The sequence below is a fragment of the Vidua chalybeata genome, chromosome 8 (assembly GCF_026979565.1).
Source record: "Vidua chalybeata isolate OUT-0048 chromosome 8, bVidCha1 merged haplotype, whole genome shotgun sequence".
Lineage (NCBI taxonomy): Eukaryota > Metazoa > Chordata > Aves > Passeriformes > Viduidae > Vidua > Vidua chalybeata.
The window spans coordinates 22,567,780-22,590,190 of NC_071537.1; the positions used below are offsets into that span (position 1 = coordinate 22,567,780).

Below are 22,411 nucleotides of genomic sequence, written 5' to 3' on the forward strand. Positions count from 1 at the left end.
AATTCTACTAAGAGGCAAGCCCACACTTAGTCCAGAGAACTACATATTTTCTGGATACTTTGTGTTTGGATCCAGATGCACTTTTGATTACACTTGATGCTAAATAGTAATAGTGACAGAAGAGAGCAAGAAGCTCACCTGTTGTTGTGGGTTCTGGATGTCTCTTACAAAGTGCCAGATGCCTTCAACTTCTGCTGGAAATCAGCAGAATCCCAGGCCATTGTAGTATCTCCTTCTCAAAAAAACACTTGTTTTTGTATTAGGAAAAATCATAGCAATCCTATAATTAGCAATTACTTAAATGTTTTTTTTTTGTTGTTGTTTCTGAGGAAGGGCTTGTGGAAAGGAGCAAGTAATGGCAGACAAAGAAGGTTCCCTTAACTGTATCATAATGTGACAGCAGCACTATTTAATTATGCTCTTTAATTTTATTTGAGAGACTTGCTTTCCCAGCTTTAAAAATAAAAAGCAACTTGTCTTTATTTCAGATGACTCTCTTGAGAAATTTCAAACCAGTTGAGCCAGACTGAATTTTCTATGGCTTTTTTTTTCCCCTAATGTGAACTCCTGCAGCAGGAACACATTTGAGATCCAAAAGCAAGTTTTACTCATGAGATGAGCCAAATTTATGTCTAAACTCTCCAGAAGGGCCCTGCTGCTCAAATTTTTTTCACAGAAGAATTTGTAATTTTATTGGAATGCTTGCAGACTTTCCGAACAATTATTCCAAAAGTTTGCTTTCTGCCCCATAAATCATGGTGCATTTGTTTAATTCTATCATGGTTACTAAAAGAACTTACTTCCCTCTTTTTTTTCCTTTTGCATTTTACTGCTAATGCAATATGTGCATGGTTAAGGTTTGTGAAGTATGATTTAATTATAGCCACTTTTTGTTTTCTTAATGACCTTGTCATTCTTTATGGTTTAGTTCCATTGCTGAGTAGCATAAGTTTTATTATTAGAATGTAGCACAAAGTACAGAGCAGCCAGCAGAAAGGCCATTGTTGCATATGTTAGCCAAATTAACTGAAAATCTCCTCAATTGCATGGTGAGTGTACACTGAACAGCTGAACTTTCATATAAGGTATATGGAAGGGATTTTAGAACCTCCTTTTCCTCTATCATTCTGAATATGTAAAAAGAGTCTCTTACATCACTTCAGTGGTCGCACCGTTGCATTAACAAAGTAGGAGAAAGGTGGTTCAAAGCAGCGCTGGCATTTACGCCGCGAATACGAGAGAATAACAAATGCCTCCGACGCTGGAGGCGGGCGGTCGCCTCCCCCCGACAGCATTTCGAGCCTTTTGTTCAGAGCACTGCCCCGCCATCAGCGCACTGGGACTGGTGCTCCCGAGCTGAGCCCGGGCTCAGTCAGGCTCCAGGGGGAAAGGCTGCAGCACAGCTTGCACAAACGCAGGCTCCGCCGCCGCAGCGCGGGGCGCGCACAGCGCTGCCGCTGCCATCGCCGCCCGCCCGCGCGGCTCGGCGCGGCGCGGCGCGGCTGGCACAAAGAACTGCTGCCCTCTAGTGTCCGGGGCCCGCCCGCACAGCGAGCGGGCCCTGGCGGCGGGGGTCAGCGGCGAGCGGAGCTCGGCTGAGACCCGACCTGCCAGGAGTATTTACTGCCCTTTTCTGCCTTTACTGCTTTCATTCACACCGTAGATGAGAGAATGAGATGCATCGAGAAGTGTTTTCAAGACCCAGAGGACTGCGAGCCCATACTTCCTTTCCTTCATCTCTTTCAAGGACGTTCAGTATATCCAAATGTAAGCATCAGTCCACCCCTAAAATTTGGCACACTGATGCTTTCTGTGCACTTGGGTTTCTTTAATTACAGTATCTAGCTAACTACAAAATTTATGAGTCTGAGTAATTGAAAAAAAAATCTGCTTTAATTTTTCAACATATTTCACAGCAAGTATTTAATTATAAAGTCAGCATTAATTCTCTCAGTGACAGTAACAATGCAAAACTGGTAAAGGTGCACTGAAGAGACAAAAGCATTTGGTTTGGGGCTTTTGTTTATTTGTCTGTGTATTTTTTTGTGTGTGCTTTTTGTTTCATTTTCACTAGGAAGAGACATTCCAACCCCCCAACATATTTCTCTGATGATAGTTACAATGAGCATGGAAAGAGTCCAAAGAAATCCCAAGTGTAGAACCTTAAATTGTAACAATGATACCCAGAGGAGTATGGAACTGGTTAATGATTTAAAGTATTATGCCCTAAATGCTCCTATTTTAGCCAACAGTAGAGAATCTGTAGACAGCACATGCCCAGATCAAAGCTGATCATGTCAATGTCATTCAAGGAGGGAAGGATACCCTCCTTTCCCCCTGCTCTCCCCCCTACCCTTTTTTTAAACAAAGTATGACATCTGAGGAACAGTGTGTTGATTGTTCCACTGCCAGGATACGCATAATGGAAACATTAGCTCCAAGATAACTTTTAATCTGTCAGCCTAATGGCTCCTTAATGTGTAGAGGGCTTTAAATGTATGTCAGCCAGGGCTGTATAAAGTAATATAGTTTGTGGCCTGAATGGATCTAGATGACTCCGCACCATGACACAATATGGTTTATTATTAAGTATCAGCTCATCAGCTTATTCCCACGGACTTGGACAAGCTTCTCAATTTTCCAGTAACAGATTATGTGAGAAAAAGCTTGCTATGCTTTTTTTTTTTTTTTTTTTTTTTTTTACTTTTTCTTTCTCCCCCCCACTTCTAAATTACAAGTCTCTTCCCTAGTTGCACTGGGAGCCCTGAAGTGTATTTACAGCAGGCTGCACTTTATCACACATCAGCTTGACTGCTAGTTTACACTGAACATTTATGCAGCTTCCTTGGCCCAGGATGCAAACTTCACATCTTTGTATTCCTATCACCTTCATTGCAAAATTTTCCAACATCCCCTCCCTGCTGACTGCTTTGCTCCCCCCTCCCCTACTCTCACTTCCCTGCATACTCCCCCCTTTTTCCCCCTTCCCACAAACAGGCCAGTGAGACTTGACATGTCGCAGCACTTGTCTGTGCAGGATACTTGCAATAATTCAGTGTGTTAGCTTGCCTTCTGTGATTCCTCTCAGCTCTAGCTTAGGTGTATAATTCTAACACCATTGCTGTAGACTGGATACAGATTTGATTTTGTGCCTTTCAGTAATTCCTTTCAGTCTGAAAGACCATTTTGTGCCCCATCCTGTAGGGTGTCCAGAGGGAAAATGTTATCATTTTTCGGCATCCCTGTGCAGGGAGCAGAGCAAAGAGGTAATTCATCTCCTCTGAATGGGAAGGTTACCTTCCTTGAATGTTGTTGCCCTCAGAGAGAGGGAGGAGTCAGGATCAGCAGTTTACTACTGAAGGTATGTCTTCTTTCTCCAGGAAACCTGCAATGGACCACAATCCCTGATTCACAGGCACTTCTTTGGGAGTATTTGGAGACCACTCTGTGAGGACCGTGGCCCTGGTGAAGGAATTTTGCCTTAGCTACAGCTAGCTCTGTCCCCAGCCTTCTCAAGCACAACCTCACCCCTTTATGCATAGCTACTTTTTGAGAAATGATGCATCGTTTTTGCTTACATTTATCGTTACTATCCTCTTAAAAATAAATTAACTCATTTATAACATAAGGAACATTAATATTTGTGCATTTATTATGTGAGCACTTGTGAGTATGTTATGATAATATTTTGGGGAATTTATCTGGGTTTTGTTTCTTACTGTGATATTTCAGGTCTTTTTAAGATTATTTTCCACAGCATTTAGCAGTGGCACAACCAAAGAAATTCTTATCTGTTGTATTCTCCTCTTTTCGTTGCTCCTCCTTCTCTGGTTTAAGGAGTCAAGCTCCTGTGTCTTAACTCCAGGCAGGAGCAATCTGGAAATGTGGTTGCAACAAGCAGATGAAATGGTAGCAGCCAGAGAACCCATCCCATTAGCAAAGACAGCTGCAACTCTTCTGTTCTTGTCCTGTGTCATGTTGCAGTTTGTGAGCTCAGTCCTCCCCACGCTGGCAGTGCTTTGGTTGCTGGGGCAGAGTGCAAGTCTGAGTGGATCTCTCTGGGTTGCACACTTGGCTGCTTTGGGGAGTACTTGGTGACCCAGATGATCCTTTACACCTTTTCTTGTCTTCCAAGGGATCTTCTCAGATTCCTGTGTCAGAAAATTCATAGACTGGATCATATTCAATAGAAACAAGTATTCTGTTTCACCAAAAGAAACTGAAAATAAGTTGTCAACTAGACAACTAATTAAAGTTGTTAGAATTTCCAGGTAGATAAATACAAACTGAAAACTTACTAAGCTCCTGTACAAAAGGGTTTGCTTTTGGATTGTTGTTTTTTTGGTGGTGGTTTTTTTTTTTGGGTTTTTTTGGTTTTTTTTTTTTTTTTTTTTTTTTTCCCCCACCTTTACATATCCCTTAGATAAAAAGATTTTTAAGAGTTTTAGATTAACTTGACTCGTGGAGGTGTTTTGCCTAAATCAGTAGCATTGTAGACTTTAAATTGCTCATAGATATAGGTATTTATTCTCCTCTAAATGTTGTCAGTAGGGAATTGCTTTCCTTTATAGGAAGTTTATATTAATATTTAAGGGAATTTCACAGCTTCTGTTCATTAATTGTAGAATATGCCCAAGTGCCTATGAAAAAAATGATAATGGCGTTGATATTTCATCCTGAAGGGTCTCAAAACAATTTACAGATTGGTAGTATAACCACACTGAAATGCACCCAGCTTCTTGGTGGAACATGGCAGCTGTTTAATAGCCCATAGCAAAACTATGCAACAGCAGGTTGTGCAGAAAGAGATGAATATGGATCAAATACAAATTGGCAGTGGAGGATTTAGGTACTGTGCTCTAATTAAAGTTAGGTGAAGTGGAATTCCACTAGAATATTGAGTCTGTGTATGGAGCACTACACTTGATCTGACCACAGCTCCTAGTAGCAGGCCCTGTGGTTAGTCCATGTGAGAGACAGGCAGAAGGCTGTTAACTGAAATGTACTCCCTGATGGATACTGCAGACCAGTGTTTGACAAACACATTTAATTGTGAATACTTTGCTGCTTTCACTTGCAGAGGGGCTTATTAAAAACATTTGATGTTAAAATGGGTGCCTGGTGGGGATGTTGGGCAGATGTGGCAATACGTTTTGATGGGGGTGGCAAAATTTTTTAGCTTGGCTACTTAGTTTTAGTAATTACTTTTTAAAGAAAACTGAACGCTACTGGGGGAAGCTGTGTTGCTAGAAGCTGCCTAAGTTGTGACGACTGAGAGGTGGATTTTTCTAAATGTGGAGTATTAATGTGGTAGGAAAAATGCAACAAGATGCTGCCCGACAATTCCTGTAGATCACTGTTGGCTTGAGATGAATTTTGACCTGTAACTAAGGCTGTATCATCTATAGGTCTAACACTTCCCATTGCAACTTGTTTTTGCCACTTCTGATATAATACATCTGCAAACCTTTTTTGCTTTATCAAAGTGTATAGAGGTCTAAAAGCACCATAGCTCTCTGCAAAATATACCAAATTTAAAAGGAGCTAACAGGACTTGAACTTTTTCACATGCTTTAGTATGCATGTATGTATTTATTTATTTGGATAATTGGGTTTTCCCTCAGCTAAGGAAAGGCTGGTGTTGCTGACATTACAATGTGTTTGTGAAGAAAGACTGATACCACAACACATGCGAGCAACTGCAAGGTCATTACTTACCCAGCATAATTAGAACATCCATTCCAAAGGATGGAAACATTTAAAAGATAAAGAGTGAATTTAAAAATGATTCTTCCCAATGCAGTTTTTTCATAATTATAGTTCTAACAGCTTGTGGTGATGGTAGAATCAGCTACTTAAGAAAAATTAGAAGCCTCATTCAGGGAAGATGATCCCTCAAGAGACCTTGTGTTGTCATTTCTTAAGAACCTTCAGCAGAAACCTCATTCTGGATGCTGTGTATTGTTTTGATGTATAGGGGGTATACTTAGCTTATTATGGCCGATGCTGGATATTTTAATTAAAAACACAAGAACAGCCACAGATGTATTGTTTTCCGCTCATTCTTTCCCTTGTCTATGTGCAAAAGAACAAGTGTACTCCCAGCCCTGCAAGGAAAACATGCTATAGCAGATAGGCAGAAAAAAAGCAGTAGCTTTCCTAAATTCACATGTGACATATCTTAGCATCAGAATTCTCATTGCAGCACACAAACATTTTGCAGTTCTCTGAGCTTTCTGTAGTTGCCAAAGGGAGGTGGGACATAAAGAGGAAAAACAAAGCAAAACAAATAACCATGCCAGTCACTGCATTTAATTTATGAGCAAGATTATTGTTTTACAAATAACCTTCATGATAAACAAGGTCTCATGGCAACATTTTCAACTGTGCTTTTATCAAGGCTCTCTGAGCAGCATGTGTAATATGCCTGGCAATCGAATCACAGCTGTGTGCCTGGGTAGGGAATCTCTGCGGAGACAACACTTCCTTAATTTAAACAATTGTAGGCTGCAGGATTTCAAAAATTTCAGCTGACTTTAACTGTCACTAGCCCAAGCACCTTTATCCCCAGGCGAGCAGCAGCAGCTGGATTTCATTTCCTGCTGCCAGACTGTCCGACATCTTTGCTGAACATCCCGGGAACAGAGCGTCTTTACTTTAAGGATTTTATTCAAGGTGACAGCTCCTCACACTTTAGCGTTCAGATCACCTCAAGTAGCTGAGATATCAGTGAAAATGAGAGCACTTCTCCCGCAAACTCCAAATTTAGATTGACTGAGGTTATCCTTAGGCCTCTAGACCCAACCTCCACGACAGCACAGGCCTGCCAGTAACTTTAAAACTACAGTGGAGTTTGTAATGATGTCTGGGGAGAAATATTCTGCCAGAGCAGTGGAGGATACTATAAGCGATAGGAAATGATGTCAGATTTAGTTAGGACTGGAGACAGTGTTAGAATATACTTGGCATAATATGGCACCGGTATCTCTGTCAGCATCTCTGTTTTCTGTCACCGCACACAATCCCAGGCCTGTCTGTAGCCCTGACAGTGTCTTTTCAGATCAGGTTATTGCCAGCTTGGAGACTGGCTCAGCACAGCACCATACAGCCCCCTTTGTTTGAAGTCTGCCCTTTTGTCATTAATGCACTTGATGTCTATTTAAATCTGACGGTGAATACAGTATCTGTTTTCCTGTCAGGAGATCATTGACAATATTAATACCTCATGTCCTTGCCTCATTTTCTAAGCACTGACACCTAGCTATAGTCTCCAGCATTCATCAAACAGCACTCTCTCACCAGCATCTCTACAAACAGTCTTGCTTCCAGTCCTTAAGAAATGCAGCAGACCTCAAGACTTTTATCAATGCCAGTGAAAAAGGAGTCCAAAGAATGTCGTTAATAAACTGCTCATATCCTTTGCATTTAGAGCTCTAAATGGCCTTGTAACCAACTTGGGATATCTGTTTAGGGAAAGAAAAACCTGGTCGTCGTTAGACTCTTGTTTAGGAATGCTGTTACCATCTTTTGCATGTGTAAACTGCTTCACTAGTGAAATTATTGGAATTGAAATTATTGAAGAAAGCTCTATGCAGGAGGGGAAAATGATCAGGCACTGCACTGTATAGTCCCCACTGTATTTGTATTATCCTGAAGAGGAACATTTTTCACAACAAATGACAGGCCGATCTATTTCCCCCCCACAACCCTCCATGCTGTCTTAGAGAGGAGGAAGAGCATGGGTTTAAATTAATCTTTTATGACCACGCCTTCCAAAGCTTTAGTATCTTATTTTATGTATCCTAACTATATCCAGGCACTGTAGTGGAAAACAATGGACGCAGAATATAAAAGCTTGCATAGTTAATTCATACTGCAAGTGGGAACAGTAACAGCTGTGTGAGTTCTGGAAATCTAAAACAAGAAAGAATTGAGGATCTGCTCCTGCCCCTTCTTTACCCTTTATGTAAGGCAGTGCTTGTCTCCTTTGGGCTAGGTTATGTTTGCCCTTGCGGAGGTGAGCCGGATACTTCAGTGACTGCTCTGGTAAGACACTCCCAAGGCAGAGGAGTCCCTTCCACCTTCTTTCTTTTCATGGGAGATGACTTTAATTTGACTATACATGTGTGAGGGCTCAAAGAGCAACTCTGCTAGTAAAATTTAGCATCTTTGAGGATGTTCACAGGTGGGATGTAACTGTGAACTTACGCTTTCACATACCATTTAGTACCACCAGAGGGGATGCTTTTGAATCAGGTAGTGAGATTTGCAGGTATGTGTGTCTCACCCACAGCACTTAAGGCTTCCTCAGGCATCTTTCTGCCTGGACTCACTGTGAATCATGTGCCTTGCCTCCCAAAACCAGTATTATGGCTAATTGTTGAAAGCATCCCACACGTGCCAATATTTAGCATAATTAAATTGTATCTTGCTCATGGGATTTGCAATGTTGTTTGGGGAGATACTTTGGAAATGTTTTTATTGAATATTTATTTGTATGTATAAAAATGCTGGAGTCTGGGGAGGCCAAATGTTCTGGCCCATGTCTGTCAATGGCTTCCCATCTAGATTTCAGCCACTCACTTCAGTTCTCTGTCACTGAAAACAAGGGTGGTTTAGGTGCTTGCAGTATGACTTTGGGAAAGTTTGACAGGTTTTTCCAGGATCCACATTAAAGTGTAATTATTTGCTGTTGGGTTTTTTTGGTGGGTTTTTTTGGTTTTGTTTTTTTTTGGTTTTTTTTGGTTTTTTTTTTTTTTTTTTTTGTTTTTTTTTTTTTTTGTTTTTTTTTCTTTTCTTTTTTTTTCTTTCTTTTTTTTTCTTTTTGATTTCATTCATCAGGAAAACCTTTTAAACAAATAGCAAGGAGACATCAGAGGAGCACAAAATATAACTTCAACCCAGACTTTCTGGTTTTTCAGAAGCAGGAGAGAGGTACTCTGATTTAAAACACACTGTATGATGTTTCAGTGTTATGAAGTTCTAGTTTTGAAGATACTGGTGGATGTATGTTTAACGGGATAGGTCAGGTAGGTATTTGAACACATTTTTCCAATGGGTTCAAAACTGCTGATTAAAATGGCAATACTGAATATTTGAAATGCACAAACTTTCTTTCTTTTGCAAGACAAGAGAAAACTGCTCCTTTTCCTCCTTCAAATTAACCAAGTTATGTGCTTTATTGCATATTATTCTATTTCAATCCTAACAGTATTTCCTCTTTATTCTAGGCATTTTGGGGAAATGTCGCTACATTTACTATGGAAAACATTCCGAAGGCAACAGATTCATCCGAGATGACCAGCTATAAAACACAGTGCTGTTTTGTGCCTCTTCAGTCCCTCCACATAAGAAGCACAAATCACATCTACATTTTAAGCATGTAACTAAAGTCCTCTAGTGCCTTCTGCTGACTTTGCCAAGCCTGTCAAGATCATCCTTCTATCTTAGTCTGAGTAGTCACATAGAGATTGACATGATTGCCTTTAAGCAGGTCCCATCCACCAGTGTGACAGACAGCTGCAGCCGAGCACCCGGCCTGACAGGAGGAGCACGGTGATGGATTGCCTGGTCCGAGTGCTGCTCGCAGGAGAGCAGGGGTCACACCTGGGGCTGGACTGAGCCCGCTCCATCCGTGGCGCCTCCGCAAAAGCACCGCGTTTATCTCTGCCTGGCCTGTTGAGCCAAAGTGGATGCTGATATCAAAGTGTTTATAAAAGAGAGAGGCTGTAATTTCAGATGAAAAAGCCTTTATCTGTTCTTATTTTTTTCACTGTGAATTAAGTGCTTGTGTTTCTATCATCTCATACATGCTTACACAAATCCTTTCACAGTTTGGTAGTACACCCACCTACCCCCAAAATGAGCCTATTTTTTTCTTTCAGCAGGGAAAAATATATATCCTTAAAACATTCTGGCCAGGCAAAACACTGTCAATTTGTATAGATGTTTATATGCAAAGGAAAAGGGTTTAAGCAATATCCCAGACAAATTTTTCTATTTCTTGAATCACATCTCATTGTTTACTTACCTTCAGAAAAGTGAACATTTCTTTATGTTGTAAAATAATGTCATAGCTTAACTGTTTACACTTGGAAGAAGTCCTCGTTAGTGATGTTGACAGTGTGTATTATTCCTGGTTTATTGCACAAGCTATTTTTAACTTTTAGGGATGATGTTTAGAATTAAATGCTTAAATTTGGGGAAAAACGTGCTTAAAAGGAATGATATAAATCTGCCATCAGATGGGTGTGATTATTTAGAGGGGAAAAATGTCAACAAAAGTAACTGGTGGAATTAACATAATTAGCAGCTTTAGTAATATATTGGAGAGATGAGTTCTGAATAATCCCTTTTGATTTCTGTGCAAGAACGGCTATTGTCAGATTTTCAGTCAAGAAAATAAAAAGGCATGGCAAATTTCCTGCTTTTCTGATAAAGAGGTTGGACATATTTAGAATCATTAACTTGTTACTGTGGAAAAAAATAAAGTCCATACTTCATGCATATATTGTGTTAAGTTCTACTTGATACAATGGGATTAGCCAAGGAATATGCAGAAATTCTGACCTCTTGGCTGTTCCAAACGCATTCATATTGATCCCATTTTTTATTGAGAGCTATCAGTGCCTAGCTGTTCTTGGTTTGTTTGAAATTACTTGGTGGTCTTTATTCACTTTCCTGGTTAAAAAAAATACCAGTCTTTAGAAACTGTCTACCTTGGGGGCTTTTATCAGCTGGCACTACAGGTGGAAGTGAACTGAACGTGGAAGCCAGTCGTGAAAGCAGATGTGACTGATGAAATAGTGAGGCACTGGCTGGGTGCCAAAGGAAAGCTTGCTGCTGCTCAGCATTTTAGGCCTCACTCAGTAAACGGAAGCCTTTGCTCACTCTGCAAGTATATAATAAATCTTTAACAGATACTTTAAATCACTGATGAACATAGAACGATCCAGTTCACACCACTTGTAGTTCAAATGGAGCTCTGAGCTGTTTGATTGGTGTCTGGAAAGCACATTTTAGCCACTTGTCATGCCTCTTCTACTGTCATACGTGACTACAAATGAAAGGTCAATTCACATTGCAAGTCCGAGGAGATACCAGATAAATGAAAACTACATGCCTTTTTCTTTAATGAAAAATATTAATAGGGCACTTGTCATCTCTTTTCATTACCAAAATAACAGCAATCTTAGTTTGTTCCTGTCATGATGCCTGTTTTGAAGCCTCCACACATTTTGGCTATGGCAATGTTCTAGGCAGCAGGATTTGTTATAGGGTTGTTTAGAATAACCTAATGTCACTTTCAGTCTGTTTGCATATATGTTCTTGTCCTTATAAAAGGCTTTAACCCTGCCTCAAACAATAAACAGCACTTGCAAACTGACCACATGATTTTTCCATCTTTATTTTGTTTGTTTACTTTTCCTAATGTCAAAACCATTTGTATCATTTTCAGGAGTGTTTTCTTCCTAGTAAGGCTTCGGAGGCAAAAAATATTTTTGGAATGAAATTTGAACAAATTCTCTTCCACTTTGGATTTTGTTTTCACTTGGGGGATTATGTACCTAGAATTAAATATGGTAAATATATTAAATATGGTAAATATAAGTAACTGAAATCTGCTTGAAGGGAATTCACACTAAACGTCTCTAATTCTGGAAAATCCAAAATAAAATCTGTGAATAATTATTTTGTATTACTAGCATGTATTAAGATATTTAAAAACATGCATGGATGTGTATTACTGTTTATGCAAACATCTTTTTTCTTTCTAAATATGCAGAGCATTTTATTTTCAGATGTGTTCTGCTGCAATTTTGGTTCAAGAGATGGCAGAATTTTCACACTTGGGGTTGCTAGCTATACTTGGTTCTTTCCAAAGTGGGAACTGTACCTGAATTTCTTAAATGAACTATCATTTAGGAGGAAATGTAATTTTGCCTACAAAATTAAAAATATTTCAAAATATTTAAAAGGAACCACTCTAGTCTTAGTGTTGTGTTGTAACTTCAGTCTTAAGTTCAGTCTTGAGATGACCTTTGCCTTTTGTCAGACATCACGTCTCCACAAATGAAGACTAGGAGGCAAATGTTTTTACTAGGAGATGCCTATAGAAGCTGTGCTTACTACATTTGTAACTTCATGTATTGAAAATGTTAATCCCTAACCTTGAAATTAGAAACAAGGAAAAGATCCAAACTAGAAATTCACTCCAATGTCACAAAGATAAATGACCTTCAGTGAAAATCCTGCTGTTATGGGTACACAAACCTAACTTTAGAGCACATTGGCTTTAATTGAATCTGTTGCATGCATAAATGATTTATGGGATTGCTGAAAGTATGTCACCACTGAAGCCACTTTTTTCTCCTTTCTTAAGGCTGAGTCTCACAGTATTTATTCTAGTATTTGCCTTACTCAAACTGTGAGTATCTTTGAAGTCAATGTGTTAGCCATGAGAATTAGAGTTAGTAAGTTTTGGAAGGCTGATAGGCAACCCTTTTTAATACATTTGTTCTTTGAGCAGATTATTACTTGATTGCTGACTGTTCAATTCTCACATCTTTACAGATGAAAAATCAGTGTGTGCTGGTGTACCATTGCTCCCATATAAGACAGAAGAAAGAAACAAACCTGTCTGTGCTTTTGAAAATGCTTTCTGTAAAATAAAAGGTTTCATTTGCTGCCAGTGGATGTATTAATATTTTTTATTCCTGCCAACAGTATGAGTATGTTAGTAAATGTTTGCCCCCAGCAGAACTTTTTGCAGCCTTTGTGGTGAAGTTCTGAATCAGCCCATTTTATACTGACTCACATTGAGTCTTACCACATATTTCTTCTTAATGTGGTGTGATAGTTGGCACATGAATCTCTGCTTGCCCACTTTAGGAAAGTTTATTGTCTTTATTCTGTAGATCTGTCTGTCTTTTTGCTTTGTTAAATGGTTGGCATATGTGAAAGAAAGAGATGAAATTCAGCTTTCCAGAGGTGTAACCATATAGCCAGATTGACTCTTTATGTTTGACATGGATTTTGAAGTATCTGTTTGCAGGTTCAGTCTGCAGAATCTGACAGCAAATCAGGTGATAAGAAGTCAGGGGTCTTGCATGGCCTGCTAGCTGTTGTCCTCTGCTCCTGAAGATCTCTAGCTGTGTCCTTGTCAGCTTCAATTGCCATCTCACTGCACTGCAAGCAAGTGATGGCACAAAATAGGTAAATGCTTCCCTTTTGTTTTTAAAATGAAATTTCTGTGTCTCTGTTCATAGTATAACAATTGAAAGGCATGGTTTGTTTTTTTCGGTGGTTTTACATCTACACATGGTAACTGTTACATTTCACTGGCTAGTCTTTTTCTGCTATTTAGTTAAAATCTATTTTTCCCAGTCTTTTCTACTCCTAGTAATGGGAATAAAACAAAACAACATATGATTGTGAGAAAACAAGCATTTAAAAATCTTACTATGGGACCATGCCTGTGCTAACAACTCTGAGGGACATGTGTGTAGGTGCACAGTGTGTGGTGATTGGGAGTGGGGCTGTGGCTGAGCCTCATCCCCAGTGGGCACAGCTGTGAGGAGCAGGTGAGCAGCACTGACAGCAACGAGCCATGGAGTGCCCAGGGCACTGACCAACCACCAAAGGGAACAGAGGGCACACAGGTGCAGTGCAGGAAAATGAGGGGATAAAAGGTTGGGCTGAAGAACAAGAGGTGCAGATGCTTGCAGCTTTCTGAAGTGGACTGATGTTAGTCTGTATGGGCAGATACCTGAAGCCTTCTGATGGGGTATGGTGTTATGGGCTGAAGCTTTCTGATATTGTATGATGACACTGGGGGCTGCCTCAACTGCGACGTGTGCTGGGACACAGGTGAGCAGTGTTATTCACAAACACATCTAAATGGACTGACAGTCCAAGATCCTGATTTGAAGCCTTAGAGTTAGCCTGTGAATGTGGACAACTGATAAAGCCTTTGATTTCCTTGTACCACTCTTGCAGCATTAGCTGACTAGAGAAAGTCATGTAGCCTAAAATGAGTTAATGTTCATTTCTGCTAATATTATCCAAATACCTTACCAAGGCCTTGGATTATATAAAACCTAGGCCTGAGAAAAATGGCTTCTTCCAGTGATTCATAACCTGCCCTTAAGAAGTCTGAAGAGTATTTTCTTTGGCATTTGCTATGTGAGAACATTCAGGATATACTCAGCACTCCTACTTCATCAGAACTGGCTGAATTAATATCTTTTCCATATGCAGTTCTAAAGCAGCTGAATCTTTCTAAAAGTTACCTTTTAAGTTAGGTGACTATGACGGACTTGCCTCTGGTGGTGTTGTCAACCTGAAGCTGACCCTTGCTTAAAGTTGCTGACAATTAGATTAAGGTTTCAGATCAGGATTTTCACAAGCCTTCAAGGAGCAGATATTTTTAAGGACAAGCTAAGTCATGGTCATGGCACATTCACAAAATATCATCATCATCTCAGAATCCTCAGCATTTTAAGGAAAACAGCATCTTGGAAAACATGTTGAGTTCTAAATTCATTGTGTTCATAAGTTTTAATGTGAAATATATTCTGCATTATCACATTACAGGCCATTTTTAGACTGTGCGACCAAGTTTCTAAAGGTGTTCAAAACATCCTTCACAACAAGTGTAAAATCTCTTGCAAATATTTTGCATTCTGATTGACACTTTTGCTGCCAATTCAAAACCAAAACTGTAAAGTCAAGACTGGGGGGTTTTAAACCTAGTTTTATTTTAATCTACAACTTTTATAACAGATCACTGAATTACAATCCATAATTCTTCTTAGAACAGAACTACATCTTAATGATATTATAGCTTTATAGTAAAATATATAAGAAGGAATCTGTTTGGAAATGTCAGTATTAAATGTAAGATTTAATTCAGTATTTTATTTGGAAATAAAGAGGAGCTTCACAGGATTTCTTCAGATCATACTCTGGAGAACATAAATGGCAGATGTGTGCAGCTTAAGAAATTCTACCTTACTTTTACAACTAAATCGGGAAAATAAAATAAAGAATACGAAGGTAACCAAAAATTACATTACTGACTTTGTTTTTATCTGCAGTTGCCCCCCTACTTTTAATTTAACACTGTTTTTGCATTTGAGTATTTAAGATTCTCTACAGGAAAAACAAAGAAAGAAGATTTCATAAGACAATCTGCTTATTCATTTTATAGTCTTCTCTGATTTTTTAAGACCTTTGGAACAATGTGAGCACTCAATTAGCTGGCATTGTGTATCTACCTAGTAAGCAGACAGTTGTGGTCTTCAGGGAATTTTCAAACACACACGCTGTTCAACCTTAGCAATTTTCTTTTACCTAGGAATTGTTTTCAGAAATTCCCTTATAATGAAATTTCTGTTTAAGTTGATAGCTGTAAATGAGGGCACAGTTGCTTCATTTCCTTTTGACAATAAGCCAAATTCATCCCTGGTGGAACTCCATTGATTTAACTCTACTTGAGCTAAGTTACACTGGGGATGAATTTGACCCAGCTTGAGATTTTTTTCTATTCATCTTTTCTTTAATTTCCTTTAGCTTAGTAGTCACTTTAGGGCTGGACAGAGAATTACAATGCAAGAGAGGGGAAAAGCAAAACTTCTCTGCTCAAGAGTCATTTCCTTTTTAATACCCTACTGATTTAGCCATGACTTGTAATGTGTTTCAGGTAGCCAAATTTCAACATCAATTTTGGAAGGAAGTTCACTATACTTTGAGTCTCTTTCCTTGGCTACTTCCCAAACCACCAAATCACCACCTACTATACAATGCACATATTATAAAAGGCAGTGTTAATGTCAGTGTTCTGGGAAACGATCTGGATAAACTGCAGTTGTCACGTGGTGCCTGATATGGTTAGCTGGAGCTCCGCAGACTCCACCCCTCTGTCCAGTACTTCACATGGTGGTAGAGCTTTGAGATCTCTACATCTGTAATGCCCAACATATCTTCCCCCAAACTATGGCTTGCAGTGCTGGATTTCTGCGAGTCTTGCATAGTTTCTGTCCACGTGGTATTCGCGCCAGCCTTTTTTTTTTCCTTGGAAGTTCAGGGTTTTGTGTGTTCACACCCAATAAGTTTCAAGTTTGAGCAAAAGCCGAAAGCATCATTCAGCCAAAATCTCTGCTGAGCTGTATGTGGTTTTCATCTGAAACTGTAAATCCACTGTGTTCACTGAGGGTTTAGCAGAACTGGCCTGAATGTCAGACCTCTAGCAGCTCTCCCAAATCAGGCCAGTTCTGGGTTTCATTACAAAAAGATTGCACTGCTCTAGCTAAGCCCTCATTTTCCACTTTCAGATAAATGCTTTCTCAGCTGTATTTATGAGGCTTAGCGTAAAAAAATAAAAAAAACCCTACCAGCTGTTAATGTTAATCACAAGTTTATATCATAAGCACATTCTGAGTCTTATCCTCTTTCCATTCATGTCAGTGGCAGAGCTTTCAACATCAGTGGCAGTAGGAGCAAATATCACAAGATATAGTAATGCACACTCAGTTTAAAACGAAAAAATAAAGGTCTATCTTAAACTAACAAAGCCAGGAGTAAGTTTCTGTGCTGTTGAATGTCTTACTCCATTTGCACATTCACTTTTGCACCCTGAAATACTTAGTGGTAATATAGAAGCAAGCATAAGGCTCAGGTTCATGCTGGAACAGTTGGCATTTTCTTATGGGTCATCAAAATAGACATTAAAGCAGGGCATTTGACATAAGGAATCAAAAGCTGTGATATAAAAAATGAGTGTTTACCACCCATACTAAGAAAGAAACCCAGATTCATTAGTTTTGAGGCAGCTGTTGAATGATATATTTCTGCAACTTTACGCAGTGAAAACATTCTTTTATATATCAAAATAGAAATTAATATTATTTTATGAATTTTTAATCTATTCCCAAAGTAATTATACTTAAGCTTTTGGAGAGGTCTGGTTAGTTTGGTTTGTGTTTTTTTTCAAATCAAAACTTGAAGGCTTTAATCCATAAAGCATCCTACTACACTTTCCAGTTGGGTTTCAAGATTTAGTAGGTTCACATTTTGCCTAACTCAAGGGCCAGCTTCACTGAAATTTTTGAAATCTGAATGAACACTGGACCTGAAGACTGTGCTAGTGAATGTTTTACAGAAAATAGGAAAGGGAGTTTCAGGACTATGAGACTGGATAGGTGGTTTCAGCTTGTGCCAGTTTTAGCAGTTTACTTTTAAACTTATGAAAGTAAAAATACATGTCCTACTTTTCCTACTGTAATAATATAGCTAATATAACCTTACCTGGGAGTATGCTGCAATTTAATTAACTAAAATGTTCCAGCTCTATTGGAATAATATACCAAAAGAATTTTGCTTATTCTATTTTTATTTTATACAAAATGCAATATTTAAAATCTTTTTTTTCTTTTCTATTTTTAGTGAAACTAAATCCTAAATGTCACTGTTAATGCCACTGTTAAAAATTATCCTTAAGGGATTTCTGACATAAATAGTGATAATAACAGTTGTCTTTTTTTGAAGCAGTTTGAATTTGAGGCCACATTATGACATATTTTCTGAAAGTTATTTTTTTGTGTCATTGCTGCTTATGTGTCTTAAAGCAAAAGAAGGCTGTGACTCTTTTCTTGTTTAATAATGGCTGTATCATGTTTGTATAAATTGTTTTACTTCTTGGCTGGATTACAGAATCCTTCCTTTTATACTAAGTGTCATCATCAGCTTGTAGGCCACCTCTCCTCATCCCCTCCCAGAGAGGAAAAGCAGGATCATGAAGGATTTGGGATTCTTGTTTGTCCTTAAGTAGTCGTGCCTATGTCATTGGTAATATGAAATATATTCTGCCCCTTTCAATCTTTCTTTCTGCTACTCAGTCACTGATTTCCTAATTATATAGAATGCTAAAGTGAATTTTTGACTATGCAGTGATAGTTCTGCTTACGTGTTTCTGTGATTTGTTTGGTATTTACTTTTTAATTTTGCCTTCAGTGCAGCCAAGAAAAAAGGTGACTGCAGAAGCATTCACCTTTAAAGTGAATGCTGGAGTTTAATTGAAGTTTATGAATTTTTATATTTGTAACTATGTTCTGTTATCTAGCAATGAAATAAGTGGGGAAACAGTGCCTCACAGGAAAACCAAAACCAAAAAATTTATTGTCAAAAGGCCACAAATGTCAGGATTGAATGCACAGTGTCTTGAGTATCCAGCGAAGGTTGAGCACAGCACTGAGGACTGGAATATGCATTCATCCAGAGGGAGAGTGGCTGCATTTTACTTGGAGTTTTGGCAATGCCCTCTGGAATGTCTCACATTATCCTCTGCTAAATGAGCGTCTCCCATCTGAACCCAGGTCTTCCACAATCAGATGTAAGCAGGCAGAATACTTCCCCTGAAAAGGAATTAACCTCTCTAGGACCCCTCTAGACCTAGTATGGAATATAAGATATATTTTCAAAAAAATGAGATTAAACTGCATGTTTGCACATATGTGCAACCTCATGTGCCATCATTGCATTTCTCTTCTTTAGTTTTTAAAAATAAGTTGAACAAAAAGCCCAAATAATTATTTTAAGAAAATTAAATTTTAAAATCCAACTGGTAGTCAAATCCAGCTGAAAAGTGGTCAGTTGAAATGGGCAAAGAGAGCCCCAGAGTAAAATTACACAGTGTCTAACTGTGTGAAACTTATCTGCCTGTCCATACACAGTCACCAAAAACTGCAGGAGAATCTGAAGAACTCAAGCTGCCCAGGGAAAAGGAGGAAAAATTAGTGGTTTTATATCTATTAAACCCAAAGGTCAAATGTCATAATCACAGAGTCTGGAGTTTTAAGCTCTTTTTGGTTTTGAAAGACAAAGAAATCCCAGTCAGATCTTAAGAATGGCATTTATTTATTTTCAATGAATGATATTGACACAAGACTGCTCTCTTCTTCGGAGCTGCGTTTTCAAATCCTGGAGTCCTGCCCTAAGACTCCTTGGTGTCCATTAGCAGATCCATTTTCTACCCTTGAACTATGTATTCTTATCAAAATGTTAATTCTTCCAAGCTTTGCAAAAACACCCCAGTACACTGTCTATTTTATATGCCAAATTATTCCACTTTAATGGAAAAAGAACAGAAATGTTAAGGAATTCGTGTGTATCTGAGTTGTGCACATCAATCTTCTAAGGCGGCACATAACAAAGGTCAGAAATAGCCTAGCGCTGTGTTTTGTGTAGCTCATCATTCTATGAGAAAATGTGCCCAAGTTCCTCCTAAAACATTGTTTTCAAGCATGGTTACGACTGAATATATTTCTAAATGACAAGGTTTATTTGCCTGTATTTTGATATGTTTAGGGGAAACTCAGGCTGACAGTTAGAGGAGGCAGGAAGAGAGAACCACAACAAGTTCCACCCAAACACAAAATGTCATCTCTTCCCTAGCTAAGATACAGAAGCATCCTGATGAAAAAAAGAGCAGACATTTAAAAGTTTCTGACATGTGTCACAGATGCAGCCATTGAGCCACTGTTCCTGATGTAGCTCGAAATGACAGCATCCCAGCCATTGGAACTGGCTGCAGGACATTCAAAGTTTGGTGTGTGTCGCATTTAATCCTTGTCATAGCACATCTCGAGAATAAAAAAGACAAATGGACACAGGCAGTAGTAATAGTTCAAAAAACTTAAAATAAAGCTTCCCAGTCTAATTGATATTATCAAGCTGTGCTAACATTTACCAGCCACCAAGTAGACAGACAGGAGGTCAGCACCCTTTTTTCTGCAATTTTCCCCCAAGTCAGAAGGATAAGTCTTTCAAGCTTGCTCTAAGGGTGACCCAAATACATGATCTGTTTATTCAGAAATATCAGAAATAGCACTGACTTGCCAAAGATACTCCTTAATAATCAAAACATATAAAGGCAAAAAGGCTTCAGCCACCGATGAAGCCTTGTTAAACTACACGCATGACCCATGTTTACACTAGCTTAGGATCAAGCCATTGTTGGTGATTATTGTACCAAGGAGCTGATAATTTATTGATTGTACCACCTCTGGATATTTTACATCCTTGTAAAGTGGAGGTGCAGGCTGCATAAAATAACATTCTTTTGGAGTTATCATGTTGGCATCCTCTTTCAAATAGTGTGTTTTTTGTTGTTGGCCAAAAAAAGTTTGTGTACATAAAATTGATTGCCTGGCAGTGGCCCAGGGTCTGCAGCACAGATCACTTGAATCAAGAGCTTCACATCTAGGTTTCCAGAGAATTTATAGTCAACAGCCCCATTAGCTTGTCATTGATTGCAGTGGATGAGTGCCTGCTCCTCATCTAACTTCCAGTTTAACATAGGGGATACTTTTTCATTTAGCAGCCTGGGAGGTGAATAGAGAAGATTCAATTTAAGCATTTTCCAAATACAATCAGCCTCTGATAATGTGAATCCTCTGGCAAGTTGAAAAAAAATAAAAATCTTTTGTATTAAAAAGTCAGTGGTACCTACAGGCTATTGGACTGGTTTCTACTTAAATCATTTGGCTACCTAGGCATGGTGATAAATCAAGCAGGGTTTTAACAGTCCTTCCTTCTGTATGTTAAGAAAGACTCAGAACATCCATGATGTTACGGTAGTGGAAGAGAAAATTCAATTAAGGAATATGTTTAACATACACATTTTTTGTACAGTTTTATTAGAGTATTGAAAAATATATTTGTTACCACTCATATAGCCATCACATTGTTGGGAAGGAATGTTGTATTGTTTTGTTGTCTGAAGTTCAGGAATAGAGTTTAAACAGTGTTTTTACTTTTTATCTTTATATCCAATTGCAGAGCCAAAAGCTTGAAAAAAATTGCAAAAAAACCCTATATATTGTTATAGTTCTGATTAGGTCACAAATGCAAAAAAAAAAAAAAAAAAAAAAATTCCAAAAAGCCCCCCACCTTTTTTCCTCTACTCTAAAACACAAGTTTGGAAAAAAATCAAGTTAGTGTGCTGAGACCTGAATTCTGACTGTGTCAAGGTTTTCCCTTTGAAAATACTGGTGTTAAAATATGGTTGGCTTGATTGCCCCTGAAAGAAAAAGATGCTCACAATTGAACATCTGCATTTCACGTGATTTCTTATGCCTTGGCTATGTTCATGGGGTGTTCACCCAGTGAACCCCTTCCTGTGTGCATTTGGAGGATGGAATGGTGCATTTGGAGGTGAAGTTCACAGTACAGTGAGAAAGTTGCAGCAGGAACTGATGCAGAGAAGGCAGTACTGGCTTCGCCCACAGAGACTCTCTGTGTTGGGCTGAGAGTTCTTTCTCCACAGTAGTACCAATGAAGGGAAACAGGTTGGCTGGAAGTTTTGCCCTTTCTGCATGCAAAAGGTAAATTGGAGCTTCCATGGTACATGGACTCACCCCCAAAATTCTTCTCCTAAAAGATCTGCAGTTGAGACCTATAGGGATAGCAGAGAAAAATCCATATCATTTTTAATGGTACCTCACAGAGGAAATAAGCCTTGTCTAACTAACAGCAGAAATGCAAATCAATGCTGCTCTCTGACAGGTCAAGTTGCATCTTGAGAAGCAAACCATGTCCCTTTGTTCCCATTTACAGTGGGACAGGGTGGTTCTATTGCTGGCAGAGCATGACACCTGAAATTGTTTTGCTGAGGCTGTGGATCCTTTCTATGTTGTGAAGATTGATGCACAAAAGACTTGGAATGGAAGAGTGTGTAAGCTGAGATGGTAGACTCTTTGCTCTTTTTGGGGGCACTATATAATCCTTCTGTCAAGATGTGTTTGTACATCTACCTCCTGCAACAAAAGCTTTTGCATGTATTATGTTCCTTCACAAATAATGAAATAAATTATAAAGGATCAGAAAATCAGTAAGAAGAAAGGTATAGAGGGAAAAAGGCACAGGAAATGCCTCATTCTTTTATAGTAATGACAGTGATGAAGAGTATTAAAGGACCTAGAGGATAGAAGAAAAAATTTTATAACAGTTTTTATAATATATAAATGGGTATAGTTAGCATTCTTCATAAATCATGTATGGATTTAATGATCTTTGGAAGTAAGTGTTTCCACAGGGTAGAGTTAATATTGTGGCAAAAAGACCATCCCTGAGCTTCTTTCTTTGCTGTGCATCATCTTCCTGTTGAAGACAGGACGTAGTTATTGTCCTGTCTCATACATGAGCTATCATCTCAAAGAAACTGGAGTCAAGTGCAGAAAAGAGACTCTTCTTTCAAATTATCATGTTGGATTCCATCCCCTCATTTTTGTGTCATTACAGAACATGTTTCCATGCTCATCAGCAATATAAGTTCATCATTTCTCTCTGCAAATGAAACTCAGTTTTCTACCAGATAGTTTCAGAGGATTTATGTAAGCTAGAGATTTCCCAT

General features: G+C 38.7%; 1 protein-coding gene across 1 annotated transcript in view; it reads left to right on the forward strand.

Annotated features, from left to right (window-relative positions):
* Nucleotides 1-12,693, forward strand: part of LRMDA (leucine rich melanocyte differentiation associated) — a 612,262-nt gene extending 599,569 nt beyond the window's left edge. The window contains exon 7 of the mRNA XM_053948993.1: nt 9,231-12,693. Within this exon, the coding sequence (XP_053804968.1) occupies nt 9,231-9,310 (80 nt within the window). The 3' untranslated portion in view covers nt 9,311-12,693. The remainder of the gene's footprint in view (nt 1-9,230) is intronic.
* Nucleotides 12,694-22,411: the final 9,718 nt, after the last annotated feature.